At 39.6% G+C, this 25,542-nt stretch overlaps 2 protein-coding genes across 4 annotated transcripts in view; one reads left to right on the top strand and one right to left on the bottom strand.

The window, feature by feature from the left end:
• Positions 1-17,184, bottom strand: part of LOC126183669 (PTB domain-containing engulfment adapter protein 1-like) — a 141,203-nt gene extending 124,019 nt beyond the window's left edge. Inside the window, exon 1 of one of the 2 annotated variants that reach the window (XM_049925822.1) lies at positions 17,059-17,184. Coding sequence is in view for 1 of the 2 variants with exons in the window: in XM_049925821.1 (XP_049781778.1) it covers position 6,725 (1 nt within the window). In the remaining variant the exon portion in view is untranslated. Of the gene's footprint in view, positions 1-6,724; positions 6,849-17,058 lie in introns of those variants that run through there. The other variant, XM_049925821.1, reaches the window with a different exon arrangement.
• Positions 17,185-17,945: 761 nt separating this feature from the next.
• Positions 17,946-25,542, top strand: part of LOC126183855 (uncharacterized) — a 252,093-nt gene continuing 244,496 nt past the window's right edge. For both annotated transcript variants that reach the window (XM_049926145.1, XM_049926144.1), the window contains exon 1: positions 17,946-18,129. In XM_049926145.1, the coding sequence (XP_049782102.1) occupies positions 18,046-18,129 (84 nt within the window). In that variant the 5' untranslated portion in view covers positions 17,946-18,045. The remainder of the gene's footprint in view (positions 18,130-25,542) is intronic.

The following is a 25,542-nucleotide window of genomic DNA, read 5'->3' as shown; positions in this document are numbered from 1 at the left end:
TTTTCTGGGTCTCATGAACAAATAAAGCGAGTTGGGTCTCACACGATCGCTGTTTCCGGAATCCATGTTGATTCCTACATAGTAGATTCTGAGTTTCCAAAAAACGACATGATACTCGAGCATAAAACATGTTCTAAAATTCTACAACAGATCGACGTCAGAGATATAGGTCTATAGTTTTGCGCATCTGCTCGACGACCCTTCTTGAAAACTGGGACTACCTGTGCTCTTTTCGAATCATTTGGAACCTTCCGTTCCTCTAGAAACTTGCGGTACACGGCTGTTAGAAGGGGGCCAAATTCTTTCGCCTACTCTGTGTAGAATCTAGTTGGTATCCCGTCAGGTCCAGTGGACTTGACTCTTTAGTGATTTCAGTTGTTTTTCTGTTCCTTTGACACTTATTTCGATGTCAGCCATTTTTTCGTCCGTGCGAGGGTTTAGAGAAGGGACTGCAGTGCGGTCTTCTCTGTGAAACAGCTTTGGAAAAAGTTCAAGTATCAAGAAAGCTGTAACTTTTTTTTTACAATTTAAATTTTGAAATACGGTACGTTGCCAACCAAGTGAGTGCCAAAGGTGAATTCAGTCCTGGAACTTCCGAGAGAAGTTCAGAGTAGCGTTCCGTGGAAGAGGCGCTTAGAGCACATGCTTGAGCTGGAAAAGAAACTAGTTTTTTGTTGTTTCGAATAATGAAGCAGTTCTTGTGCTAACTACTTACAGCTCTGAACACTTAAGCATATGTTATGTATGTGTCTAAACTTTACAATCAGATGCAGGGTACAACGCACTTGTGTCGTGGGTTCACTTAGGAAGATTTTTATACACGTTTTTTAACCACCGCCGTCCCCTCCCAAAAAACTAGGAAGCGAGTAGTTTCTGGCACTGCACTATGTTTCCGAGTGCAGAGGAAAAAATCTGCCACGGGAAAGACTTTTTACCCACATTAAGGAGAAAATTTTACGCGCTTCGCACTGCACTGACATTCGTAACTTAATATGTACCCATAGCAATTCCTATTTGGAAGACAATGGGTGCAATTTGTCATTACACGAACGTTTCAACATAGCCTGGCATTTGGAGGTAATTTTCCTTCAACTCAAAATGTCTTGACTGACTAGGTAAATATAGTTTTATTATAAGCTGAGTGGAAACCCTTTTAGAACCCGCAGACTACATCAGGAGTTCAGTTAGCAGACCGCACGGCAGATATGAAGGGTTTTGCGAGCGATTTAGCAGAATGAAAGGCTGCAAATTTGAAATACAGTACGCACACTATTGCAACGGTTTCTTCTATTCCTTGTGCGAAAGACTAGAAATATTTGAGAGTAACTACCTCGCGCTTTGTACGGTAACCGTTCCAGCGTTGCCTGCCATACTGAGCATGCATGAGCTTCCTTTATACTCTACCCTGTCTCTACAGAAACAAAATTTCACGGTTTCCATTTCTATCCAGCCTATCTACGGCCTAAAAAAAAAAGCTTCATTTGAAACCAGTTTGAAGCGGCAGTTCCTTTTCAAGGAAGGAAGTTTTGGGAAAGGCGCCGCGAACGTCCGGCGCTCCGGAACGGAATGCGACGACGACCCGTTAGGCGAATGGCGGGTGTGGCAACGCCTGGGGCACAGCTGATGGCTCGCTTCGCTGACCACATACGGATTTCAGACGCACGCGTCACGCGCCTGCGCGCCAAGCCTTCGGAATCACCACTGCGCTCTTTTCTTCAAGATACCACGTTTGTTTTCTGAACTTAATCCTTCGTCACCTACGGCTTTTATCACATTTCACTTATATAGCGATATAGATGACCTGAAATGCTAATATACAAACAAAATACTGCTAGCACCGGAGTTATGCTGGAAGTAGTATTTGACGGAAAAACTTTTAAGTTCAAGATCAGCGTAGGTTAACTGGCACGTTGCTGTACATTTGCTCTCCATTGATTAGTTCTTTTACTTCAGTCTGTTCGACAGCTAGCATAGTCATACATTTCAAGTAAATCAACACTAACATTGCCAGCCATTTACCAGAGACATTTACCAGTCAGTATGTCCGTACTTTCGTAAATAGACGTTTGTAGCAACTACTACAAATATTGATTTCATGTTAAATTCAGGTAAAACAATCGGTAGAATTCCAGTTTATCTGAAACTACGGCAAATTAGTGGCTCAGTTTAAGGTTTTCTGCAGGATCACTGTCCATTCCGTTCAGCTGCTCTTCCAGGTCTGTGCTGTGACAGAATCACAACGTCATTGGCTAACCTCAAAGTTTTTATTTCTTCTCTGTAGATTTTAATACCTACTCCGAATTTCTTTTGTTTCCTTTACTGCTTGCTCAATATACAGATTGAATAACACTGGGAGAGGCTGCAACCCTGTCTCACTCCCTTCCCAACCACTGCTTCCCTTTCATGCCCCTCGACTCTTAACTGCCATTTAGTTTCTGTACAAATTATAAATAACCTTTTGCTCTCTGTGTTTTACCCCTGCCACCTTCAGGATTTGAAAGGGAGTGTTCCAGTCAACATTGTCTAAAGCTTTCTCCAAGTCTACAACTGTTAGAAACGTGGGTTTGCCTTTCCTTAACCTATTTTCTAAGGTAAGTAGTAGGGTCATTATTGCCTCGCGTGTTAGGAATGTAAACTGATCATCCCGAGGTTGGCTTCTACCAGTTTATCCATTCGTCTGTAAAGAATTCGTGTTAATATTTTTGCAGCCGTGGCTTATTGAACTGATAGTTCGGTAATTTTCATATCTGTGAAAACCTGGTTTCATTGGGATTGGAATTATGTTCTTCTTGAAGTCTGAGGGTATTTCGCCTGTCTCGTACATTTTGCTCACCAGATGGTAGAGTTTTGTCAGGGCAGGCTCTCCCAAGGCTATCCGTAGTTCTAATGGAATGTTGTCTACTCCCGGGGCCTTGTTTCGACTTAGGTCTTTCAGTTCTCTGTCAAACTCTTCACGCAGTATCAAATCTCTCATTTCATTTTCATCTACATCCTCTTCCATTTCCATAATATTGTCCTGAAGTACATCGCCGTTGTATAGACCCTCTATGTACTCCTCCCACCTTTCTGCTTTCCCTTCTTTGCTTAGAACTGTGTTTCTATCTGAGCTCTATATTCATAGAAGTGGTTCTCTTTTTCTCCAAGGGTCTCTAATTTTCCTGTAGGCAGTATCTGACGGCTAGTGATATGCCTCTACATCCTTATATTTGTACTCTAGCCATCCCTGCTTAGCCATTTTGCACTTCCTGTCGATCTCATTTTTGAGACGTTTGTATTCCTTTTTGTCTGCTTCATTTACTGCGTTTTTGTATTTTCTCCTTTCATCAATTAAATTCAATATCTCTTCTGTTACCCAAGGATTTGCACTAGCCCTCGTCTTTTTACCTACTTGATCCTCTGCTGCCTTCACTATTTCATCCCTCAAAGCTACCCATTCTTTATCTACTGTATTTCTTTTTCCTTTCTTGTCAATCGTTCCCTAACGCTCTCCCTGAAACTGTACAACCTCTGGTTGTCTGTTAATCCAGGTCTCATCTCCTTAAATTCCCACCTTTTTGCAGTTTCTTCAGTTTTAATCTAGAGTTCATAACCAATAGATTGTGGTCAGAGTCTACATCTGCCACTGGGAATGTCTTAAAACCTGGTTCCTAAATTTCTCTCTTACCATTATATAAGATATCAAGGGATCACCAATTTAGTACTGGAGGACAGCGTGGAGGGTGAAAATCCTTGAGGGATATCAAGAGATGAATACACTAAGCAGATTCAGAAGGATGTAGGTTGCAGTAGGTACTGGGAGATGAAGCTTGCACATGATAGAGTAGCATGGAGAGCTGCATCAAACCAGTCTCAGGACTGAAGACCACGACAACAGTTTAATATTTCGGTGCGAGGGAGAAAATGCAAATTTACGGTAATTTATTTTGTTGATCCGTTTCAGCTGCAATTTAATTAGATTACATGTTTCCATCACTCTTTATCTTCAGATCCAAGTATCTGATTCAGCAACCCATTTGTCAACTCAGAAACACTGCTGAATCAGATACGTTAATCGTAAGTTGATCCAGAGTGATCGGAACATGCGCATTAAAAATATTTAACTGAGACTGAACAATGAAAATTATCATAAATATCTAAATAATTGCTAAGTATCTCCATAAGATCACGTCGACTACAGTAAAAATATAAATTATATTTGCTACAGTGTTTACGACCTATAGGAAAATGTTACGCACTGAATTGTAACAAACTAAGTCTCAGCGCATTGCAGTCTATTTTGAACATGGAAATCATCTAGCAGAACATTCTAGTTTTCACAACGCGTGTCAGTGAGTGATATAACGAGTTATCGGTATATTTGCGGGCAGAATCTTGCAACACCCACGCACTACACTGATCATTTCGTGGTTGATGAGATACCTATGTTCCACGAAAGTAATACGCAGTTTTGAGCGTTAGGACGTCTTCATCTCTTTTCTGTCTAGCATATAGCGAGGTGTTTTCGGAACTTTGAGAAAAATATTATGGGCCACTGGATAGATATATAGAAGGCGACGGCGTGTGTGTATAGGCGGCGAAGTGCGTCTGTTTACTGAAAATCAGATAAAATTATGTCCATACCTAGGCTATATGAATTAACTTATAAGTTACCGATATTGCTTTGAAACCTTGCCACACCTCTCAATTTTGGTCGTTTGTGTATAATTTTTACGTAACAAGACAGACGCCAGAAAACAACGTAGAATACATTGGTGTGTGGTATTTCAAAGCCACCTTTTAATGTTTACAACTCGTGTGCGGAATTTCATGTTTTTGACTGTGAGAAGGATAACGTTTTGGTACAAATTTGTTTCACTTATTACTGTAATTGTCATTCTGACAGAGTAAATTTTAATTTTAGAATTACTTTGACAGTTTTAAGTTCACTTGAAAACACTGATTTAGTCAGATCCGTAGGACATGTGTCCCCTTCACCGATTTTCAAAATCTTTCAGCTTTTAACTTTTTATAGTGTAAGTACTGTTTAGACCGAAGAAAAGCCTTTCAGACCTTTTTTAAATAAACTGAAAATAAATTTTAACCATGGAAGAGTTAAAAACTCTTGGACACCTTCAATTTCATTTTCTCACTACTGCACAACTTCAGTCTCACGAAATTATAAAATGATTCGTCTGCTGTATGGTCACCAAATATCTGCGATGACAAATATGGTCACTCCGCGTTGCTTTGGTGTGGTAAATGAGCATGCCCCTTACCATTACTTCTGACTGAAGATTAGTGTGAGTAGAACTATTCACCCAACATCACTGATCTCTACACGACAGCATCACGAGTTTAAAGTAACAGCAGAACTGTCACACCCTAGGTATAAGCTATGCCTGAGTAGTTTACAACATCTGCACGATGAAGTTTTAGACTAAATCGTGTGCGGTTTCTATGCATCACGTACAACGGTCCAGAATGACTACATTGTCATTCTGAAAAATGTGCACTGGTGTGGAACTTTAATATTAATCAGTTACAGGCGGTAAGGAGTCTAATATTCGTGGCAACAATGGAATAATTCAAGAAAATAGTCGAAATTTACGCTTCCTGTCTTTCGGTCTTGTTGAAAACCTTTCACGCACTTCTGTGTTACCAATTAACTATTGGTAAGAGGAGGCTAAAACAAGTTTTTCTTCATTCTGTACAGTTAACCGAGTTTTATGAGTAACAGCATTGATGAATCGTCGCTCGTGTGAAATCGTGCCTACGACTGAAATCAGAGCCGACACGTAATTTAAACTGCGGTATCGCATGAAACGCGATGATTTCATAGAGGGGGGTGTGTTAGATAACAGACCCCACATTCCAGTAGACAGCTCAGTGTCAACGCTTTATTTCTTTCCTAATCTCGTCTAACCACAAAACCCACTAGATGTTGGGCGTTAAATTCTTGCTAACTATCAGCTGCATTTTCCCATATTAAGATTTTGTTTTGAGGATTCAGTTTTGTCTTGCGGGACAAACTTCTATAAATGTTTTTTGTTCGGCAAAATGAGGTATTAACATTTTCAACTTCCGTGTCACTGCTAGCAAATGCTGACATTCGCAAGCTTACCATTTATCGTAGCCCGAACCAATTCCTTTCCCCCAAATGGAGAGAATGTAGGCAGAATATCTGCGTAGGGGGAGAATGTGCTTTAAGTCTCCTCTCTACGATGCCTGGAACGAGCTTCAGCTTCCAAGTTTACTGTCCGAAACTTGTTTCAACACCACAATGCTTTATTAGGCACCGACTTCAGACAGTTGTGGGAACGACTGCAAATTGATGCGGGTTTCCGGTCATGGGACAAGATTTCCACATTAACAATCTTAGAGGTGGAAAGTGACTGCTAGACCCGCAAAGGCTGACCCTCAAATCCATTGGTATGCAGCCTGGCACTCTACTGCCTAAGTCTGTAACAAGATTTTATGGCTTCGCGACTATTAATATGTAAAGGCTTTGGTAATGAAGTCAGCGTACTTTTATTTGAAACAATGGCAGCTGATATCAGGTTATTTCATTAGGAATTGGCCTCCACGTGAAGCCGTTTAGGAGACCCTGAAAACAAGAAAAACAGAAGATTATGGCCGAAAATCCGAACCCTACTCCTGCTGAAGACCACTAGCATTTCAGCTTCCAGTGGCTTGATAGCCGGTTTTTAGACTGGATCATGCAAATTTTAAAAATCCATACACTTACTATAATAACAGTAGCTGGAAGAGGCCTGTGTGCACACAGGTCCCTAGTTCTCGTTGTTGACGAGTCTGCGCTAGCTGGAGTCTTGCTGCGAACTGGACAGCTAGGCGGGGAGCGGCTTCCTGAACGTCACCCCCCACTTAATAGAGTACCACTTGAGTCCACTGAAGTGTCGGGTCGGCCAGAGACCTTGCTGTGATTGCGTCCGTCCGGGATCCCAGCATTAAAAGGACCCCTCAATGTGACCCCTGCATCTCTTGCGTTCCGCTGTGTTACAACAGACCCAGCGAATCACTAGCGCTGGTCTTTTAAGTGGTAAGGTCCCACAAGGCGCTCCTTCAGGACATACGAACTGCCACCAATTTCGTCAATTCCCATACCCGCAAACATTTGAACAATCATACCACAAACATGATTCGACTTCCTAGTATACAGTGTGTTACAAAAAGGTACGGCCAAACGTTCAGGAAACATTCCTCACACACAAAGAAAAGATGTCCACCTAACGTGTCCGCAAACGTTTAATTTCCATGTAAGAGCTCATTTTAGTTTCGTCACTATGTACTGTACTTCCTCGATTCACCGCCAGTTGGCCCAATTGAAGGAAGGTAATGTTGACTTCGGTGCTTGTGTTGACATGCGACTCATTGCTCTACAGTACTAGCATCAAGCACATCAGTACGTAGCATCAACAGGTTAGTGTTCATCACGAACGTGGTTTTGCAGTCAGTGCAATGTTTACAAATGCGGAGTTGGCAGATGCCCATGGATTAGTACGGGGCAATAGCCGTGGCGCGGTACGTTTGTATCGAGACAAATTTCCAGAACGAAGGTGTCCCGACAGAAAGACGTTGGAAGCAATTGATCGGCGTCTTAGGGAGCTCGGAACATTCCAGCCTGTGACTCGCGACTGGGGAAGACCTAGAACGACGAGGACACCTGCAATGGACGAGGCAATTCTTCGTGCAGTTGACGATAACCCTAATGTAAGCGTCAGAGAAGTTGCTGCTGTACAAGGTAATGTTGACCACGTCACTGTATGGAGAGTGCTACGGGAGAACCAGTTGTTTCCGTACCATGTACAGCGTGTGCAGGCACTATCAGCAGCTGATTTGCCTCCACGGGTACACTTCTGCGAATGGTTCATCCAAGAATGTGTCAATCCTCATTTCAGTGCAAATTTTCTCTTTACGGATGAGGCTTCATTCCAACGTGAAGAAATTGTAAATTTTCACAATCAACATGTGTGGGCTGACGAGAATCCGCACGCAATTGTGCAATCACGTCATCAACACAGATTTTCTGGGAACGTTTGGGCAGGCATTGTTGGTGATGTCTTGATTGGGCCCCATATTCTTCCACCTACGCTCAATGGAGCACGTTATCATGATTTCATACGGGATACTCTACCTGTGCTGCTAGAACGCGTGCCTTTACTAGTACAACATGTGGTTCATGCACGATGGAGCTCCTGCACATTTCAGTCTAAGTGTTCGTACGCTTCTCAACAGATTTGGCGACCGATGAATTGCTAGCGGCGGACCAATTCCATGGCCTCCACTCTCTCCTGACCTCAACCCTCTTGACTTTCATTTATGGGGGCATTTGAAAGCTCTTGTCTACGCAACCCCGGTACCGAATGCAGAGACTCTTCGTGCTCGTATTGTGGACGGCTCTGTTACAATACGCCATTCTCCAGGGCTGCATCAGCGCATCAGGGATTCCATGCGACGGAGGGTGGATGCATGTATCCTCGCTAACGGAGGACATTTTGAACATTTCCTGTAACAAAGTGTTCAAAGTCACGCTGGTACGTTCTCTGTGTGTTTCCATTCCATGATTAATGTGATTTGAAGAGAAGTAGTAAAATGAGCTCTAACATGGAAAGTAAGCGTTTCCGGACACATGTCCACATAACATTTTCTTTCTTTGTGTGTGAGGAATGTTTCCTGAAAGTTTGGCCGTACCTTTTTCTAACACCCTGTATTAAAACCGGGCTGAACTGAGACTCTAACCCGGAACCTTTGCCTTTCGCGGGCAAGTGTTGTACCGGCTGTGCTACCCAACTTGTAAAGACCGGACGCGAGTCGTGCTTTGATACCTCTGTCGGTAGAGCACTTCACCGCTAAAGGCAAAGGCCCCGAGTTCGTCTCAGTCCAGCACAGTTTTAGTTTTAATCTGCCCGGAACTTTCGTATTTGCGTACACTCCGCTACAGAGTGAAAATTTCATTATGGCAGAAGCATGATATTGCAGTAGCTGTTTCCTCTTATTTCGTTCGCTGACAATTTCAGAAAACTGCTCATTAGTTAGTATTAATGACAGTTTTCGCAGGTGAACCCGCCTAAAAAACTGAAGGGATGTTGCACGCAAGTAAGCATCACGCCAATCACAGCTTCAATCGTGCTGACAGTGGAACTACGACAGTCAGCCGAAGGCTTTAAGCAGTTACCTTTTGAGGTGTCTGAATTTACAAATAATGTATTTTAGAAAATGACATTTTTACTATTTCCTTTTCCATTCCTTATACGCTAGTATTAAGTTTGTCTACACTTTTAGAAGAGGGGTCGCTTTCTTACTACTGAAATAGTATACCTTTGAAGCATCCACCAGTGTGCAGATACAGTTTTCTCCATGGAGTTCCTGCGGTCTCTTGTTACCCAATGACATTACCGAAGTTCAACTTGAGCCGAAGCCATCTGCATTTCATATCTTTACAGACTACCCGACAGCAGCGTTATTTTGTTATTTGATTTGTAACCTCCCTGGCTTCAGGACACTTAATCATGTAACTTTATATGTTTTGCTCTGTTTTGGTTCCGAAGGCACTTCAAACTTCGCTTTATTAAGACCGATCTTACTCCGACTTCGGAATTTTATTGGTTGTCAACCTGGCTCCACTGACAAATGTGGTTTTTTGTGTGTTGTGATTTTGATGATCGTGACCAGTGGCCGCCTTTAGTGGCTCGCTACAGGGTAGAATTTAACGATTTATTACCCGTTACCTGTTTGAGTACCTTCACTACAATGAAAAAGCCTGTAATATGCAGTCAGCAAAACCTACAGCACATAGAAGTCACCCTTAAACTCTGTAGCACAGACGCTACAGTAGTATGATTTGATTGCCATAGCTGCGGAAACAGTTCGGCATAGCACAGCATCGCTGGGCCGCTCTCCCACTGCATTCAGCGAGCAGATACGCGAGACTCACATCTGTCAACTTCCATCAGTAAGCCTGTCCACACCGCTATCTCACTTTACGTATAACACTGTTGGAAAAAAATTCTGAGAAAAATAATGCAAGTTTGAGAGCGAAAAGTGGGCACTGCCCTGGTCAGAAAGCAAGTACTGTCAGTGCATGGAACAAGTTTGGAAACGAACAAGAAAACGCACACAGCCGACATTTGCCATGTTTAGGTATTTTCAATGCAATACAGGTACGAAAAAGGAGGGAGGTAAGGAAAGAAATCAAAAGAAATGCCCTTGCTCTAACGAGCCATCTGTGACGACTGATTGCTTAACCGTAACACTGAAAAATTTACCTGAGCAACTAATTTTATCGGAGTTCGGTCACAATATATTATTCGCTTCACATTCAGGGTCCTTTGTTTCCCCACTTTCTTACATCAACGCTGCTAGTGAGTGAACAATCTCGAGCTAAGCAATACAAAGTCTTCCATATTCCTGGTTATGTTTCCCTAAGGTTGGAAGCCTTGCACCTTTCGACTAGAGGTATCAACTATGGAAAAACACTAATTTGGTAAGCGAAATTTGTGCTTAGCCTCATCTCTCAATTTATGAGGATTTACGAAACAAATGTCTCGTTTTTAGACTTAAAGATCATATTTATCAAAAATCTCCATAGGAATTTCCCTTGCGTGCAACACGGATTAACGATGGCCTGGCACTGTTAAAGGAGGGGTCGCATGAGGAAACACTGGTACATAAAAGCTAATTTAACGCTTACTGTGAGATAAGTGAACAAAATTTTTCAAATTTAGCACGTTACTCGGTATGATATGGATTATTTCTTCAGTGTTGTCAAATATTTTTATTATGAACTTGCTAGACACTTTTGGAACACATTCTGAGGAATATTTTCTCAAACGTCACTAGCACTTTCAAAATGTGGTAGGTTGTCCCAAAAACTCTACCGCAGGAAATCATGTGTGCTGAGTGGCAAATTTCAGCTTTTAACCTGCAATAATTCAACAGAATATTCCTTACCACTGGAAAAAGTGGTGGGAAACGCAGAAAAGACTTGTTAGCATTTATACCAGATACAGGTACCTTAATGTTGGCCGTGACCATGTAACTCCTTTAGTCTGATCCTTCTGACGTGTCCTTTTGGCAACAGCCTTCACTGACGTTTCAGAACTAGCAGTACGCATACAATTACTCTTTAATAGGCTTCAGCGAAGCAACCTGCGTCAAATCCCTGTCTCGTATGGGCCCCGGTTCGTCTCGTGATTTGGAACAAGACAAGCATAGTATGATATTAACAGTCGCGCAAAATTTTGCCTTTGGGCGTCTTTCCTAAAAGATGTTAAAGCTTTCGTCTGGTTGTGTGTTTCACCACGTGTATTTCTTTAATAACTAATTTATCGCATCCTTAATGGGCTCATAGCCTTCTATACTCTACAGATGTCTTCACTGATGGCATGAAATAAAACCTTACAAACAAGGGTCTTGCAGAAAAGTGGGCGTGACACTGCGCAAGGGTTGGAACTAGATGGCTTTTATATCATTTGTAACACGAATTAAACTCTGAAAATTTGAGACCGATTCTAACGGTCTTAATGTCTGGTGGCAAAAAAGAGCATTTCAGTCATTTTACGTACGTCCCTCAATATGAAGTGTCTTAGTTCGTATTTTTGTCTACGCACGCAGAAACTTCCTTGATTACAGTTTTTCCATGTGGAAACAGATCTTTGAATTCTTACTGGTAATTTATGTCGTCGATTTTTATTACACGATAATGTTCAATTACATTTCCGTTCATATTTTGATACTCTGCTGTTTAAGCGACTACTTCTGATCGTCTGTATAATATGTGACGCCTTTAGCACCCTATCAAATACGGGAAACATTTAATTGGTTTTCCGATGAACTGAACAGCAGCAGTGTCAATATCAGCGCCAGTTGACGCAGCATGTAACAGAAAATACAAAACCAATCTGCACATTAGCCTTACCGTATGCAGCCACTATTTGAAAGAACTCTACGACGGAAGCCCTATGTTGTCACTTTTCTCCTCTTCGGGAAGCGTGCTTCACTGGGCTACAAACGAACTTACCAACTTCCATTAGTCAGAATTTTTAGTAATTTATTTTGGAAAGGAGGAAGCTCAGTAACGCCCGTCGACAACGATGTCATCAGAGCCGGAGCACAAGCTCAATTATGGAATGGAGAAGGAAGCCAGCCGAGCTTTTTTGAAAAAACTATCCCGGCATTTGCCTTGGTCGATAATTCACGGAAAACTGATCTGGCTGCCCGGACAGGAATTTGAAATTTCGCCCTCTCGTACCGAAGTGTGCTAACCACCGCGTGCACGTCGCTCGGGTTTTATTTGACATATTTTAATGATTACATTACTCTTCACATTTCACAGTTGGTGCCATCTGCCTGAGGCAATGCGGAACTGTTCATTATACGCTGGTAGAATTTTCATGTATTCTTAATAAAGCGAACAGTTTTGATATTTTTTGTCGAGTGGTCCAAGTGTTCAGCTATACATTTTTTCCAATTGCTGAGACTCACTGTCCTATATTGCTGACATGCGTCAAGTTTCTTTTCTTGCAGAAAAGAATTATCTGCCATTCTTTTAGCGGGACAATGGAGCTCTTACTTTCCCACACTCCATGTCGCTCCTGTCTAATGTGTACACAACTGAAGGCAACACTCATCGCGAGCAGTTTCTTTCCAACACTTACCCTAAGATTTACCTCTCAAGTGTTCTAAACTAGAAATTTACAGTAATGGGGACTACTTTTTAAGCAAGAGCAATGCTACACTGGCCAGACAGCTTTACATTTAAGATGCGTAGATGTTTTGTTTATTTAACCAGTTCCGCGCTGTCTGAAGCGCCGGAAAAGACGTCCTCGCATTTGCTACAGTCCTAACGTAAGAACTAGCTGATCTTTTCGGAGAACCTGGCGTAATAAGAGTAAGATCCGGCAGGGCGGCGGAACGGCTGAACGTGTGGCCCCAACATTCACCGCTAGTCCGTTAGCCGACTGCCCTATGGCTTCAAACGGCAGGGTTCAGGGGCGAGCAGCTAACTTTCTTGCACGAACTGCATTTAGTTGCAGCCGCTTTGGTTAATACTGTATCAAACTTTCACTCAAAGTTTTATTCCTACACTGAACACATGAGCGTTTTCGAGTGAGTTCTGACCAGAGCTTCGAGGATCTGAATAGCAGCTTAGTCTTAGGCATAAATTTAGAATTCTGTCGCTGAAGTACTGTCGTCTGGCTTATTTCAGCGACAAGCACTTTCAGGTAGTACAGCTGCACAGCACGATAATTACTAAGAGTGTGCAGTGCTTAAGTTACGCGTTGTCGGGAAATTTGAACAGAATGCTAAAGTTTACAAAGTCAATTTCATACTTTGTAATTTAAGACCCCTCTAATTGTCTACACCAGTAGAGTCTACAGCTACCTCCGCTAGCTTATTCCACACAGCAGGCTTTTTTCATATGGCGTTTTTGGAGAAAAAACTTTCGTAGTTTGTGGAATCTTAGTTCCGGTGCAGCCGCGAACATTTAGACACGCTAAATATTTTCGACCGTTTTCCGCTACATGACGTTCATATACAGGAGTCCATATATGCTTTCGGTTCAATTTACTTCGTCACATTTCAACTGGATGAACGCCGCTCTGCGGTTTAATACAACTTAATATTTTTATTCACAGCTGAATAATATGAATGTTAATAAGAACCATCCCCACTGCATTTCATCTATGTTTATTACGTCACAACCAGTTTCGTACTAAAATTCGGGTGATACCAGAAGTTCACAGACAGTCTTCGTAAAAAAATTCCCACATTTCTACCACTGAAAGTTAGTGGCGATGACTAACTTTCGATTTCATCTGAAGATGTGAACCAGAACGAAACCGACACTGACGTAATAAACGTACTTTAAAGCTGTAGTGGTTTTTACTAACATTTATTGCTTTACTACCAGAGTTTTTAAATTTAGGCGGAGGGGGGGGGGGGGTGAATTGGCAGTCACTGCTTCGTAAAACAAGGACTTTGCCCTCTCCAACAGCTGTTTCCCCATGCAAAATCTACACGTCGCCGTCTTACTAGTTTGAGAACTCTACAGTGAAACTGTGTTTCTAATGACCTACAGAGCAGGAACCGAGGAGAACCCACGTAATTATTACAGTACAATTTCGTTTTCTTTCGGTTTTAATAAAAATTTTCCCCGCCTCTGCGCTGCTGGCAGCATCCACGTTTAATTACATCTGAATTTCTCCGTATTTTCTTCCCAGAATGCAAGTTACGACAGCGGGATGTTTGTTATTCCCATTTTCTTCCTGTATTACAAGGTGGTCGCTCTTCCTGGTAACTTTTGCGTCTGTAGTTACGAAGAGGTGGCCGTAAGTAGTTCCAGGTAGTCTAGTACCAAAAAAATTTGGATCCAAAGGAGACTGACGCACACGACCTGCAATCCAGAACTTTTCCGCCGTGGCCCCTTAATTGAAGACTGCATGCACATATCACCCGCAACGAACGGCTCTTACTACTTAAAAAAAAAAAGCATTTCGCTAACAGCACAAAGCAAGATCTGTTTCAGTTATCACCGTTTTCCTGTGAATACAGAAAGCATTCATTTTCAGATATGTGACGATACGAATACCGAAAGCCTTCGCTGAACAAGCCGTCCAGATTAAGCTACTATTTAAGCGAAATCAAAATTTCCGGTGATCTGGAATTTTGATCGAGATGCAGATTTCTGGCATTTGAAAAAAAAAATCTGTCATTCATATTTGCTATGTATATGTACATAACTACTCTGACGTTTTAGCTAGAGGCAACACACGACGGCCTGCCCAATGAGTTACCTAACAGCGCAACAATCTGATTAGACGTCTACTTACACCAGCTGCTCTTTACTAGTGAAAAAGGAACTACGGATCCAAGTAGTTTCGGGAGGCTTGCGAGAAAGTAAAGCAAATGCGGTGAAGCTTAACGTCACTTCAATTTCAAAGAACATTCAAGTTCTAAGAGAATAATAAACTTTACAACGTTTTATGAATGCTAAACTGGCAACTCAGTCATGTAAATTCTCGATGTTTGCCGACTGCGCTAGAGAATGGCATTTCTTGCAGCATTGCCCATCAGCGGACTGAAGCCGGGGGGCTCCCCTGACAACGTAATTAGATTGAACAAGTGTTCTCAACGTAACCAGTTGTGCTTATTGACAGTACTAGTTTTAATATGAATTTAACAAAGATTTCACCGAGTAAAACGCTTCCCGGTGTCACTGCACTACGCTAAAAATCAAAAAACGGAAGCTGTCTTCCCGAGAGTTCGAGGGATAATTTCTGTATGTTCTGAAGTCCGAAGAGTACATAAAACTACCTTCGGAAGATTTTCACAAAACTAATCCCTGGAATACTTTTTTATTTCCCTCCAGAGCAACATCTATGAGATCTCTTTAGAAGAGGAATCATTTAGTAACTCTATACAGTTTTCACTGAAATGGCGAGTATTACAGCTTTTACTCCACATTTAAGTTAATTTGACAACAGTTACTGAACTGTAAGCCTTGTGTATGTGTTCAATGGGCGCGTTGTTCGTTGGCTCTAACGAGTCACTCTTCACCAGGTTTAACTGAGGTTTTTGTACTAACACCGATAGTCACAGCTTTGAAGCTATACAACACTTATTTTTATGAAGGTTTGTCAGGTTTCATTTAGTTAGTCAAATACGGAATACTTAGTAGTTAGTTCTTAACCACCTCCCATTGGCTGATATGTTTACAAATTGGTCTATATTTAACAATTCCAACACTTCAGTGCCATACGGTGTCTCCTCGTCGTTGTCTTCGTCGCTCCGAGGACTGGTATGCTCTAGCCTTCTACGCCCTATGCAAGTCTCGTTTGTACGTACTGCCCCCCTGCAGCTACTAACTACCTTGCTGTATTATAATTTTTGCCTATCAATTTCTACAGTCGCCACTTCAATCACCAAATCTACTTCCCTGGCGAAAACCTGCTTCTCCCTGTAGGATAGTTGTCTACAATTTTGACTTCATACGGCTAGTTTTGTAGGGCAACGTTTACTTCGCCTTACTGGTTTTAAATGTACATTACCGAGCATCTGTCAAATTGATAGTGGATGTCATAATTAAACTAATGCTTAGAAGAAAGACTAGTGAATATTTTGTTGCTCTATGCAGGAAAGAGTTACTACACAGAAGATTACACATTATTCCCAAATATGCCAATTATTTGAGTATAACTCTCGAGGAAATCAAAATGAACATTTCCTGAATAATTAGGTTCACCCTCTTGATGACACTCTTCGGATTGTTAAGATCTTCAAGAAATTGTCACATTTACGTGTCGTTTCTTTAGTATATATAGTTCTAGCACAGTTTTTTTATCTTTCGCATAACCATCGCTTTCCCCCTCCACTCAAGAAATAACACCTCTTTTATAACACAGTACCTGTCATTACCTAGGCAATTGGCAAGAAAAACCATGTCTACACTTAAATGAAACATGTAAAAATAGTTATAGAAAGTACGTGACGCATATTTAAACAGAGACAGATACCCATGTATTAATATAGTATAAAAATTAAGTTTTCCATCTCAAAACATTTTATCATTTTGAGTAGTTACTTCCTAAGGTACAAATTTAACAGGCTTCGAAAACTGTACTGATAGTAACATCGATTAAGAAGTTTACATCGAAAGTATCTTGTGAAAAAACACACACACACACACACACACACACACACACACACACACACTTTAACACCCAGTCTGTAAAGTGAGGCTTGAGCATAGGATGGTACGCATAACAAAAGTGATTTAAAGTTGTTATGTTTCACTTCACAAGACCATAGGTGTCACAGTTACGTAGCTACCTTGGCCGTTTTAGAATCTAGGACACACACTGTTCACGCATTTGGCTAGCAACTCAGAAACAAAGCGAGGTACTCGCCCATTCTGCATACCTTGAAAATAAAAACGCGGTCACCGCACTTATTGCTTAAGCCCATCAGCTATTTCAATAAAAGTTGATGTAACAAACTGTCATGCATGAAACTCTCATAACTATATATAATACACGTCTAAAAAATACCAGAAAAACGTACCACAAACTCTGAACTGTTTCCAAGTTCCCAGCAACCACCTGTCAACTCTTCCTCTGACTGACAGCACACAGCAGACCAACCGCTAGAAGCCTCGCACAAGACTTTTAAGTCACTTTTCCTTAGTGCTGCCATCTGACGGTTACTTTTAGAATCCTAACTGTCAGCGCGGCACAGACTTTGTTTGTGATTCAGCCGTCGAAGGATTCAACGCAGAAAATGCTAGTGCGGAGTTGAGACACAACAAATAAAATATGCAAAAAGCGCAACGTTTCAGAAATTAGAATGTAGTTTGTACACTAGGCATAACATCCACAACAGAATGATTGCGTCTTCACGATTAATACGCGGATTTTATTACGTTTGACCATTACGAACATTGAAGTGTCTGGGAATCTACACCACAATACCATATTTTCAATAGTAATCAGGGTAATAGCTTTCTACAGAGTTGGAACGAGAACCTGTGTCGTTCTAGGCCAAACGGCGTAAATATCTGACTACAGTCTTTTTAGTTTGGAAAGCAATGCTGACAAAACTGTTTTTCTTTCCTTTGATTTGGTTTTTTAATCGCATTTCGATCGTAATAATGCCGTAATACACAAGAACTATATAGTGGCTCAGACAGTTATCTAAATATAAGAATTGAGCTAGGATTTCTTTGTAAAAAAATTAGAATTGTTTGCTTGACAGTATGAAATTATTCCAGTTGTTCGAAAAACGTTTGTTTATGTATTTTATCATTTACCCAGACCAATAAACGATTCATTCTTCACTTGCGGAGCTTAGTTTTACTGCATTTAAAGAAACCACAACAAATTTATGTGCCATAGAAGCAGAAAGCAGTAGAATGTAACATCTTTGGGTACAGTACACCAGTGTAGTGTATATCGCAGAGCCGTGGTTTTATTGGACAATATGTTGGTGCAGTCACTGCAGACGATGCGTAAACGAAAAAGATAGATGTAGGCTTTTAGTAAACATATCAACATGGCATGCAAAGGCCAAAGTGACAGTTCTTCCAACAACAAAGAAGGAGATAAATGTGCAGATGAAGTCGATCCCCGTGTACAGGTGAAGTAGCTTGACGATTTTATGCCGCAATATGCTTTTGACATTTGGCATTATCTTGAATCTAGGACGCACACGGATGAAAATGATAAATAATACAGACTCGGGTAGTACTTCAGAACACTTCCTCTTCGTTTATCTGTTGCATCTTGCTTCATAACACCGGTATATAGTCATAGAAAACTGTTTGGCGTTTTAATAGAGTAATTTGACCATTGACCATTGCAGCAAAAGAAATCTGTGAAAAACAACTTGTTTTTACTCGCAAATAAAGTAGTAAGGAAATATTCAACATTTATAACGAACGCAATGAACAGCTGTTGTTACTGTTGTATCTGTTACAGCATAGATAGATTAACTCCATGAAATAGATCTGTTTTGAGGGGCCAATCAATGAAAATCCGAAGTAAATAATGTAATTGTGAGTGAAATGTTTACGAAAACATAATTTTAAGTAAATCCATACTTTTATAGTTCGAATTTATACTGTTGTGATACGTGTTTTTCCGCGAGATGCAGGTGACAGTCTTCATCTTTCACTTGGTGGTATCTCCTGCCCTGTACAAACTGTTCACTGACTCATTTGTTAAATATGTTATTTCGTGTGTTCAACTATCTAGGCAGTAAGTTATTAGATTTTTAGACTTCTGCCGGCAACTACAGTCTTAAACACAGTGTTGAAACATCAGTTTTGTACTGTTTCAGAATTGAGCAACCTAATGACAGGGAATTTCATTCTAATTTGTCCAGGCTGTGAAGATAATTAACAATTTCTTCTAGGTTGCACTGATACTACACTGTTTCTATCATGCTATCCACTGTGTTGTAAAGGTTAGGCCCATAAATACACGGTGGTTTCCAACTATATTAGTGTGTTATCTGCCAAAACCAGAGTTTTGGGCAGATATATTGATGGGTTTGTTAAATTGTTGTTTGGCTGACTGTACTGCTGAGACTGTAAACTGTTGTGTGCTATATCAGTACACAAAACTGACTCACTTTTGTAGTGGTATTCACAAAAATATTTGTATGTGTAGTTAATATACTCAGTAACTTTATTAGCTTTTCCATCACCGTGGGCTATTGCATGTTGCAGCAAACAGTTCATATATGTAAAATCTATTAACAAAATAACTTAGCAGATTTTAGGTGAAGAGTTTTCCTAAAGTATCTTGATGATGCCATAATATCACATTTATTTTAAACATTATTTGATCTGGAAGAACACTTGTCATAAGCCGACCATAAATGGACTTCAAGAATGCTGTTAATGTTTATATTTCACATGGAATACAAAAATGACTTTGTACAGTTATGTTCATTATATATATATATATATCACATTAAAATTTTGAGCAACGTTCTCATGATAAAGATTGGAATGTTTGTTATTCAAACTTATGTATGCTGGAGAAGTTGGCCCGTTTCCTCGCCTTAAAACATTAAGGTGGAAAGACCAAGATTGACATTTAAAACTAACCACTGACGTTTCATCCCCATGTGTGGGAGACATAATTATATATAAATCCACATGCATATTCTATCTCTCAAAGTGTCTGCTGCTTGTGGAAATAAAATATCACTGTAAAGTTTTATACACAAACTGTAGAACTTTTAACTGAAGTGAACACCAGCTCTGAAAGTCTTCATTGCATAGTTTTCTCATTCTATCTTAAATTATATAAAAGAGGTACCTTTTATATTGTACATTGGAGAGTGCCTTGACCATCTGCATTCTTTGCAGTAACCACTGAGAGTGAATATTTGGGTGAAATATATGTAAACTCTCATTCCTCTGTCATTAATAGAAGGTAAATCAAAATAAGGGAGAAAGGGAAAAAATGGTAAAATCTAATTTGATGTACGGCCGCTGAAACCACAATATTCCTGGTCTTCACATAAGTTTTTGCTTCACCTTATGGAGCAGCAGATCTTCAGTGTGTCACATGAATTGCATTCCTGGAGCCAGGTATTGATGTTCTGTAAGTTGTCGGCTTTCACTGATGACATAGGAAATCTGCAACAAATGCTGTAAACAATGTGGCAACTGAAACATGATGTTGTGGGAGATCTTTTCTAATGGGCTAAGCTGCAGATCAGTATGTATCACATTCATTGGCTTCACTTACCCTCACAACTAAACTGTCACATTCCAACTAAACATATACCTGGGTCGAAATTACAGATGATCTCTCACCACTACCAGTTTTTTCCTTCATATTTGTTGGCTTTCCCAACTAACAAAAAAACTGTAAACATATGCATGAAAAAGTGATGTGACTGCAGCCATTAAGATTACATCACTAGCTAGAGCTGATGACTAGTGTTCAATGTTCCTTTTAACTGCAAGACCCTTATGAAGAAGTCAAAGGTGTAAAAAATGTAGGAAGCTGCTCATTACAATGAACTGTTATTTCATAAGGAATTGAGCTCTTAACTTGTGCCTCAACTTCTGAGGAAAGGTGCCATATTTGTAACTGAACATCTTTCTGAAAATATTACTTATGACACTGGTACCACAATAAAATGAAAGTTGAATGTAATCTAATAAACATAAAACATTTCTGGATAGAAAACTGCAAATACAAGAAATGATTGGCGACAAAATCATAAATACTTACATGATTGATAATTGTTTCTAGTTAGTAATTTTGTATTAATTCCAGTAAATTTGTGTTTTGTAATGTCATTTGTATTTATAACAAGACCTTTGTGTCAAAGCTCAAAATTAAAAGATTTCATCTTTTCCAAAGTATTGTCTATCAGAATATTGAGTTGACTAATTAGGCAAATAATTTCCCTTGGAGTACTGTATGCAGTGAATGAATGGTTTCCTGTGGTAGACTGATACATTGTCCTGCAGTTTCGTACTTCTAAAAACATTAAGATTAGAATTTTCACATGATTATGTAAATCTCCCAGATAAGATAGTAGACTTCAATGTAAAAGAGCCAGAGTGAAAGCTGGATGCGTACCAGAAACAATAGACACTCAAAAATCTAAATAAAACTGAACTAAAGACAGAATTAAGGAAATTTTAAAAAATATTGTCAAAAAAGAGTGACTTAAGATTAATCTGTTGTGGGTGGGGGGAAAGGTGAGTGGAAGTGTAGTAGCTGAGCAAGTTCCACACATTAGCATTTCAAATACAGACAAACTGAACCTGTACTTGAAGAATAACATGAATTTAAATCTACATATAAGGTGAGAAAGGTAAACACTCACCTACAGGTGACGAGGGACGTACCTACATTTAACAGCATAGCACCTTAAGTGTCTTGCAAGCTGCTGTCTCTCTCTACACGTGGCTGCTCACTGATATTCTTCTTATGTTACTGCAGTGGCAGCCTTGGAAAGTAGTAGAGTAGTAGTTCAACCAAAAATTAAAGGTCATATAACAGTCGTCTGGGACTGTTAGGCACATAAACTAGTCCCTGACTGGGGCAACAGCCAGATAAATTAATCATATGAAGCTCACATGAATAAACAGAAGGATAAGTGTTCAGTAAAAACTGTTCGATTTTACTTATGAATTAGATAGCAGGGGTGAATTTACGAATGATTTTGTAAATTGTGGAAAATCCAGAATAAAATGTAAATGGCCGTAAAAGGACAGAGCACTTACTATGTACCAAATGGAAGTGTTGACCAGCAGACAGACATGTAAATAGGCAGGATTACTAGCAGACCACTACAGAACAAGAAGCTCAGAAGTTAGTGTGGCGCTTTTTAGGTATCTGTCTGCTGTTCAGCATACCTATTGAAGTGAGTAATGGTCTATTTTTCATAGATATCCATGACCAAATGTTTAGTACTGGACCTACTATCAAAAGATACAGAAATTGAAATATAAGAAAAGTTGATTGTGTGGCAGATTAAATTTTGATGTATGGAAAGCAACAAAAATGTTGGTAAAGTTGCAAGTAGCAACTGTGAAGTACTCCATCTGATGACTGGAAATAGATATTGAATATTATTTGATGTAAACTATCAAAGTTCAAATGCTGTTGTTAAACTACTGCTTACGGTTGGTATATAGCTCAGCTGAGAGAAAAGAAGTCGTTATTGTAGTATGCCTCTCGCCCCTCCCTATTCACTTTCCATTAATTTATCAGGAGCTTCTTGACAACATCTTCATTGTTACTGGGATTCTCAGGGTATTTTTTTCCTTGTTTAAGTACCCACTCTGGATATACTTATATGCAGGCTTTATTTCTTATCAGCTGCCTCAGAGTGACATAAATTGTAAATAATTTTTTATAAAATATACCATCTGCAATTTTACACTGTAAACTACTAATTTAACAGGACCAGTCAGTGCAAGTAACTGAAATTTTTAGGTTTTGTCTGCAGAAAATAAGAAGTAAAATGAGAAATGTTGCATAACAAGCATTTTAGGGGCACTCGTTGAAAATCATGAACAGAACAATGTGTGGATGCTATGGCTCCAGTGTGATTGGTAATTTCTTTGAAAATGCTATTGCGGGTGAAAGATCTAAAAGAATAAATATATCTGTAGTAGAGTTGTGTATTGACCAACTGTAATGAAAGAAAAATCTGTGGCAGTCCAGATTGTACTGAAAGCTGATGGTTTTAATTGTAAATGGAATTTTGTTGCAACAAACAAGTAACACTTCCATGACAGAGGAATGTGAAGATTGCCTTGTGTCGAGACATCTATAGTTGAGATGATCAGGCTTAATCTCGTAAGTACATTGTCTTTTCCTCTCCTCCTCCTCCTCCTCCTCCTCCTCCTCCCGGCCCCCCCCCTCCCCAATCTTGTACCTCCAGCAGAATGTATATCAGAGGGTAGTAGGTCAAGCCCTGTATAAGGACTGAAAGTGGGGAACCATTCTTAGTTAAATATGGTACTAATTATGTCCTAAATCTATTAGGTTGATGTATTTTGATATTAAGGGAAAGGGAAGAAGCTGTTATTTAAGTATAGATTTTTTTTTATTTTATTTTTTTTTTTTTTTTTAACCAATGGTCTGTAACAGTTAATAAAAATGTTTTGTAAAAGTTGGTAGTTTGTTATTTATTTATTTACTTTTTTATTTCATTTTACCATTTGATTTCTCACATTATTCATTCTGCTTGTTTACAGCTGTTTTATTGGTGCTATGAAAAGCTCTTGGTTCCTGGTGAGAAAATTATTTCAGCATGGGTAAATTGGAAGAAAAGACTATCTCCTGAGAACATTTTTTTAAAATTTCCATGAACTGAAACCCTAGCTTGCTGGAAATGTATAAGCAGCATTCAATCCATTCAGTTTGTCAAGAAAGTCTCAATTTGGTTTGATTTTCATCTCTTATAGAACAGTATCACATTCGGTTTACTAATTTAGAGCCAAGAGTTACCCAATTATGATACTAGATTGCTTTCATTGCTAGTGTAGTGACACAGCTAATGAGCTGACTGACTCTTAGGTGTTAGGGTGTAACATTCTGTTGACAACAAAGTCTCAGGCATGGAAGATGCTTTGGTTCTAGTGAAATAACCTTTTTTAGATGTCACCTTGTACACTTTTGCAATAGATAATTCACTACTGATGTGAAGAAGTTAACTTTCAGGAATGAAGATATGTGAATACCTCCCATTCTCACATTTATGAATCTGCAAAAGCTGGACACAGGTATCTTGATCATGAGAATAATCTTTGTAGTTTGATTTTAATGCTAAAACTTAGATACTGTTATGCAGCTTTTGTTCTGTGCCATTATTTGTTACATTGCTCTGGAGCAGCTCCATTTGCACACGAAGGATGCTTTCATCACAAAACTGAGACAACAGAAAACGTACAGAATTTCCCTACACTATTGCCCATGAAGTTCGTAATACCCTATTCAAGAGAAGGGAATGTTCTTTATGTGGGAGAGGGAGAATGGAAGAAGGGAATAGTGGGCTTGTGACTTGCTCACTTTTGTTTGACAAAGTTAAAACAAATGAAGGTGCTGTTTTCAACAAATTAGTGTTGCCAGTTTCCTAAGATTATTAAATTTCTATGTCATTGCTGCATATTTGTTGTTGTAGCAGAGGTATGTGAACATGTGTCGAAATCTTGTTTTAACCACCATTATTGTTGAATGCTGCACACACTTTTATTGTACTCGGTACCATGTTTCTTCTATGTTACAGAGAAATACTATTGGCATGAGACGTGCAGAGTAGAGGGACCAGTGTCTGAACAGTTTGATCCCATTAATCCAATCTATGCCTTGCAAGCTATGTTATGGTGTGGTGGAGGGTAGTTTGTGCCATTATCATTACATGCCCTTACCTGTTTGTTTAATGTGTAGTGTATGGAATGAATGACTATTTGTGGGGTCTGGAAGATACCAACATAAAGGTGTCCAATATGCAAGGGAGATTATAAGGATACTTTTATGCAAGCTCCACCAGTATTTTATGCCAGATTTTCCTAAGGATTGACATTTTAATTAGAATGATTTCTAAAGCACATTGAACACTGAACTGGTACCAATACCAGCTGCTACTGCCATGGATTTGTGCATTTTTGAGGTAGAAAGGAAATGCCTGCAACTAATATTATCTCTCTACAATAAACCTTATTAGCAGTATTCAAATTACCTGCTAGGTAGCATACTTAACTTGAGGTTTCAATACTAGAGTTCTCAGTAAGATCGTGTATTTTTAAATGTTGTTGAAAATAAATTTTTATGAAGTGGTTTAGTAATTTGTAATTACTCTGTGGCCTACTTTGCTATAACCAAACGTGATCATTTTCTACATAACCACTGTGGACCACCTGCTCAGCAACTCACATTTTTCCCCCCTTTCTTCTTCACACTATACTACAAACCTACAGAACTATCCATTTTAAACCAAAGCCCTGTGTCAATTTGAGGATTCCTAGTCCAACTCTGCTTTTAGTGATTATGTAGGAGAATCTTACTCAGTTAAAGTGCTGGACAGAAAAGGTCAGGAGTGGTAATTTTGTAAGGAAAACAACTATTTCAAAATTACTGTAATAAAAATTTAGTAGTATTATTTTGAATGAGGCCTTTTTACAGCTCTTCAGGTAGTCATAGCTAGAGTTTGATGCAACAAGGCTGCCTATGTGTGGCTGGGACAGTTAGAACCACACTAAAGATTGCGTTATAATGCTCTAACATACTTTGAAAGACTGATAGGTTTCAAAGAATTTTGAAATTTGACACCAGGTCTGGTGTCTTGCTTTGTTAATATTACCATCTTGTCCTTCTTCAAATCATTCCTTTAAGATCTTTATGCTATTAGTGTGCAGTGGAAGGTGACTGATCTGTTTGGGAATTGTCATAGTATGTATGACAGAATTTACAACAAACAGTACATTAAATGAAAGAAAATGACTGGGTAATAGTGTCAGTGTGCAGGGAGGTCATCATGTGTGACTAGTGAAACACCACGATACAC

This window comes from Schistocerca cancellata, chromosome 4 (assembly GCF_023864275.1).
Source record: "Schistocerca cancellata isolate TAMUIC-IGC-003103 chromosome 4, iqSchCanc2.1, whole genome shotgun sequence".
NCBI lineage: Eukaryota > Metazoa > Arthropoda > Insecta > Orthoptera > Acrididae > Schistocerca > Schistocerca cancellata.
This window is presented reverse-complemented; position numbering and strand designations above follow the sequence as displayed.